The 4946-nt window shown below is 36.9% G+C and overlaps 1 protein-coding gene across 1 annotated transcript; it reads left to right on the top strand.

Moving 5' to 3' along the window:
* The first annotated feature begins 2614 nt into the window (after positions 1-2614).
* PWWP3B (PWWP domain containing 3B) lies at positions 2615-4696 on the top strand. The gene has a single exon (XM_060002251.1). It carries the CDS (start codon positions 2615-2617, stop codon positions 4694-4696), a length of 2082 nt encoding a protein of 693 aa, XP_059858234.1.
* Positions 4697-4946: the final 250 nt, after the last annotated feature.

Here is a 4946-nt window from a genome sequence, read left to right as displayed (position 1 = left end):
TAAGTGGAATACCTATGTATCTGGAAAATAAAAACATAATCCTTTACATGTAGAGATTTGAAATGTCTGAGAAATAAAGTGAAAAAAGCAATTTGTAGCATAGCATTTGTTATATTATCTCACTTAAAAATAAATATGTGTGTTAGTAAAACATATATATGCTACTATATAATTCATGCAACCAAATCTGGGAAAACATATCTGCCACACTATTAACAGGATTGTTTATTTGTGTAGTTGTAGAGACAGGACTAGCTTTACTGCTATTTTTAAAATATTTAAAATATTGATATATACTTACTCATTTACTTGTTTTACATCATCAGGAAAAATATTGAGATAAAATGTTATAAATGTGGAAAAAACCTCATTTAAAGTAATTCATAAATCATGTGGAAAATACTTATGTAGGATGATGTTCGAACTATGCTCTTAATTGAGATCTGATGTTGTTTTGAAATGATATGCATTTATCTATACATGTAAAAAACTCTGGAAAGATAGAAAATATTCAGAGTGATTATTTATATAGAGAGTTGTACTTAGTTTTGCATATATCCTTTTGCATCTTTTCAATTTTTAATAAGCTTCTGCATGTTTTATAACCAGAAACATTATAGTTGAAGACACTTTAATCTTCTTATCCTACACAATAAACCCCTTGAACTTAGAAAGTTCTAGAAGCCTGAAAAGGCTCCTGGCTGGCTAAATGTAGTTCCCACCCTTCTCATAAATAAGAAAAATCTGATAGTGATTGAGGCTCTGTGTATAGCTCCTGAGGAGGCTGCAGTTCTGCTTCTGGTCACAAGGTGGCGCTTGACAGGTTTCCTAAATTTTCTCCAGGCAACCATTTTTATGAAGGAGGCCAATAAAGCAATGAAACATATTTTGTATTAGTGGACTGTGAAACAGCATGTAGAGTGTGAATAAAATTCTGTTGAAAAAAAATTATGTGTGTAAAGGATGAAAAATTCACACGGTGATTGATTTGAGGATTCAAACAAAATCTATAGTCGGGTTCATAGTAGACACAAGGCAATTGTTACTTCCCTTTCTTGTCCTAACCTCACACTTTTCCTGGGAAAGATGATTTAAACATGAACCAGATATCATAACTATATCACACAGAGAGAATTTAAAATAATAAAACCAAGGAGGACAGTAAACATCTACATCACAGATGAGATTTCATTTCATTCCTGTGTTTCAGAATGACATGCCTGCTAAAGTTTTGGTAGAGAAGTTTCTTTATGCCTTGTCCATTTGTTTGATTCCTTGTCTCCTTTTGAACAGCCTGTCTCCTTTTGGAGTGAGAATCAAGACAGACAGATCACAGGGCCTGATCCACATGACATTGGGTAAGGCTCTTCTCATTTCACAAAATATTTCACATTAAAAACACGTTGAGAACTTGGGGTATAATTTATTTTGTTTCTTTCTCTGCAGCTTTAGCATTTTTAAATTAAAAACTACATTTCATATTAAAATCATGTTAGGTTGAGAATTTGAGGTGTAATTCATTTTGCTCCCTGTTCTATAGCCATAATGTTTTGTAATTAAAAGTAATAGCTTCTCCTTTGGGGAAAGAATCTCATGTGTTAAACCACTATGAAGAATTCATGCAAGAGACTATTCAGATTTCTACATGAGGTCCTATCCAACCACTTGACTCTCAAGAGATCCTTGATAATTATCCTATCCAATATGTGAACCTGGTAGCCATTCTAAATTTTTATCTTCTAAGCTCATGCTATTAACAAGGTCATTGTGTTGTGGTCTGGGTTCAAGAGATAGAGACCCTATTATCTTTGTCTCCCTGCTTTGGGTAGACAAGGAAGCATTTATAGCTTAAAATTTATAAAGCTGTGTGTTCAGCTACAGCAGTGCTTCCAAAGAGTTCTTAGACAAGTAGCCTCAGCATCATTTGATAACTTATTAGAAGTGCAAAACATTGGATTCTGTCTAGACCTTCTGAATAAAATTCTCAGGATAGGGCATAGAAATCTAGTTTTAACAATCCTCCAGATGATTCTGATGCACGCTAAGTTCAGAGTCCCGCTGCCCCAGGTATAACATTAGGGGCACAGAAGTCCGAAAATATCTAATAACATAGAGTTCCTGACACACCGTCTCTGCCATCATGCACATACAGTCACTCTTTAATAATCATGTGCAATAATGAGGGTAAGTTCTTTAGTTTGGGATATTATAAAAATACTTTTCCAATTCTCATCCCACACCTTATATTATTCTGCATTTTTCTCCTCCGTCTGATGCCCCACTGAGCATTGTCCTTTCTTCTGTCTCTGCTCTATTTGCAGTTGCTCACCAACTTTGGCAAAATAATTTTATTTGCTGATACTTCTCTTCTCTTCCTTTTCGTTATTTCAGTATCTTCCATATCGTCCCATTCAAACAACGTGTTCAAGCATCCTTGGGAAATTCAGCTGGAGAACAGGCCACACAAGCTGTAAACCCTTTGTAATTCTTTGTAGTTTTAACAGGGGCATTGCTAAAAGTATTGTTTGTGGTAGGAACTTCCTTAGCAGTGACAAGAATAGCCAGACACCTCAATCTCTGCTAGTAAACTCTTGGCACACAAATCTAAATCATAATGGATGCCAAGTATGTCTTATGCAATTGGCAAGGCCAGCTGTGGCCAGCAAAAGTTTTGTCCAGATCTGCGGCTTCATCAAACAGTAAGAGAAAAAAGACATTTTCCCTAGAAGTTCAGATACTCTCACTAGATAAAACAATTAAAGTGGAAAGCACAGAAACAAAGATCCTCAGTAAATCTCAAGTTGAAGCTATTGCCTTCTCACTAGCAGCACAGTCAGAGGTCAGTGACCCACCTAGAGAGGAAACAGCCTATGCAAGGTCACTAAAAATGGCACTGGATATTCTGAATGAGAGAACAAATTTGATTCAAGCAAGCAGTTCAGATGAGGGAGAGACCACGACACTGTCTCAAAATGTACCACAAAAGCTTTCTGATTCACCCCCTCGTAAAATGTATCGGAAGCACGAAGGAGACTTACCAAAGTGTCTTGAGGAAAATGAAAATTCAACATCCCTGTTAGTATCTTCAGAGAGTGATGATTCCCTGTATGATGATAAATCACGGGTGCATGCAGTCATTGATACTATTCCAAGTGAAATGGAAACAAAGTCATCACAAAACTTCAGCTGGCGCCACACTTTCCCTTCCCTTTCAGAAGATGAGGATGAAAAGGAGATCAAGAAAAAGATTGACATCTCAACAATTATGCCTTTGCATTCCACAATTAAAGAGGAGGATGTATATGTTAAAGATGAAAAGTTCACTCCAACTTTACAATCAGATAGCTTCACTGTGCCCAAAGCTTTGAAAGAGGAGGCACAGGACATCTGCCCAGAGGCCCCAGCTATTTCCTCTGAATGCTCTACCTTCTCAGAGAATAGTGAAGATCCTGGAGAGGGCCCCTCCAATCCATGCTCAGATACCAGCCAGAATCAACCTACTGTGGAATCAGAGATGGGTGTTGTGGCATCCCCTAGGCCTTCTTCATGGGAACACCAGGTTTCCTTTAGTGCCTCTAACCATGCCATGGATTATTCACTCCTTGTGAATAATGAAAGAAATCTTCAGAGACTGGATTTTGAGGAACTTGGGGAAGAACTTCAAGCTTCTGACAAGTCAGTTCATCTAAATTCTATTGATGCTTCCATATTAGATGACAATGAGGAAGATGAAGAACTTCCACGTTTCATTTTTCATTATGAGCCACGTTCATTTGAAACAGGAATGATAGTCTGGTTTAAATATCAAAAATATCCATTTTGGCCAGCAGTGGTAAAAAGCATCAGGCGAAAAGAGAGAAAAGCAAGTGTGCTTTTTGTTGAGGCAAATATGAATCCTGAAAAGAGAGGCATTAGAGTGCCTTTTAGAAGATTAAAGAAATTTGACTGTAAAGAGAAACAAGCACTAGTAGATAAAGCCAGGGAGGACTACAGTGAAAGTATTGACTGGTGCATCTCACTGATTTGTGACTACAGAGTTAGAATAGGTTGTGGTTCTTTTGTAGGCTCTTTCCTTGAGTATTATGCTGCTGACATTAGTTATCCACTTAGGAAAGTAATCAAACAGGATACCTTCAGGAACTTATTTCCAAAGCTGCAAAATGAAAATCCTGTGGAATCAATGGTTGTGACTTCCCAGACCAAGAAAATGTCCTTCCAGAAAATTCTTCCAGACCGAATGAAGTCTGCTCGGGACCGAGCCAACAAGAACCTAGTGGACTTCATTGTGAATACAAAGGGAACAGAGAGCCATCTTTTAGCCATTTTAAAAGGCACGAAAGGGTCCAGATGGCTGAAATCATTTTTGAATGCAAATAGGTTCACACCCTGTATTGAAACATACTTTGAGGATGAAGATCAGTTGGATGAGGTGGTGAAATATTTACAAGAAATCTACAAACAAATAGATGAAAAAATGCTGACTCTGATAAGAGATGATAAAATTAAATTTATCCTGGAAGTTCTTCTGCCGGAAGCAATCATTTGTTCAATTTCTGCTGTTGATGGATTAGATTACAAGGCAGCAGAAGCAAAGTATCTAAAAGGGCCATCTCTAGGATACAGGGAAAGAGAATTATTTGATGCAAAAATCATATTCGAAAAGAGACGGAAACCATTAACAAATGAAGCTCCTTAAATCTTCTGAGAGTCCAAACCATAACAGGGAACTTCCATAGATGCTAGTTTTTAAAAAAATCTCTGAATGATTCTAACATATAAATATTTTCCAGAAATGGGAGATTTTGGGTGATGAGTTCACTTTTTCTTTGCAATCTCTAGGATCTACGACTATTCCTACATCTTCATTTCCTTTTCCTGTGCTTCTTCAAAGTCAAATTATTAACATATTTCAGCAGTTCTACTTTCCCATACATTTTTAGAATGCA

Source organism: Delphinus delphis, chromosome X (assembly GCF_949987515.2).
Source record: "Delphinus delphis chromosome X, mDelDel1.2, whole genome shotgun sequence".
NCBI classification, from domain to species: Eukaryota; Metazoa; Chordata; class Mammalia; order Artiodactyla; family Delphinidae; genus Delphinus; species Delphinus delphis.
This window is presented reverse-complemented; position numbering and strand designations above follow the sequence as displayed.

Coding starts and splice junctions, on each gene's coding strand:
- PWWP3B (XM_060002251.1), top strand. CDS start 2,615: ATGGATGCCAAGTATGTCTTATGCAATTGGCAAGGCCAGCTGTGGCCA.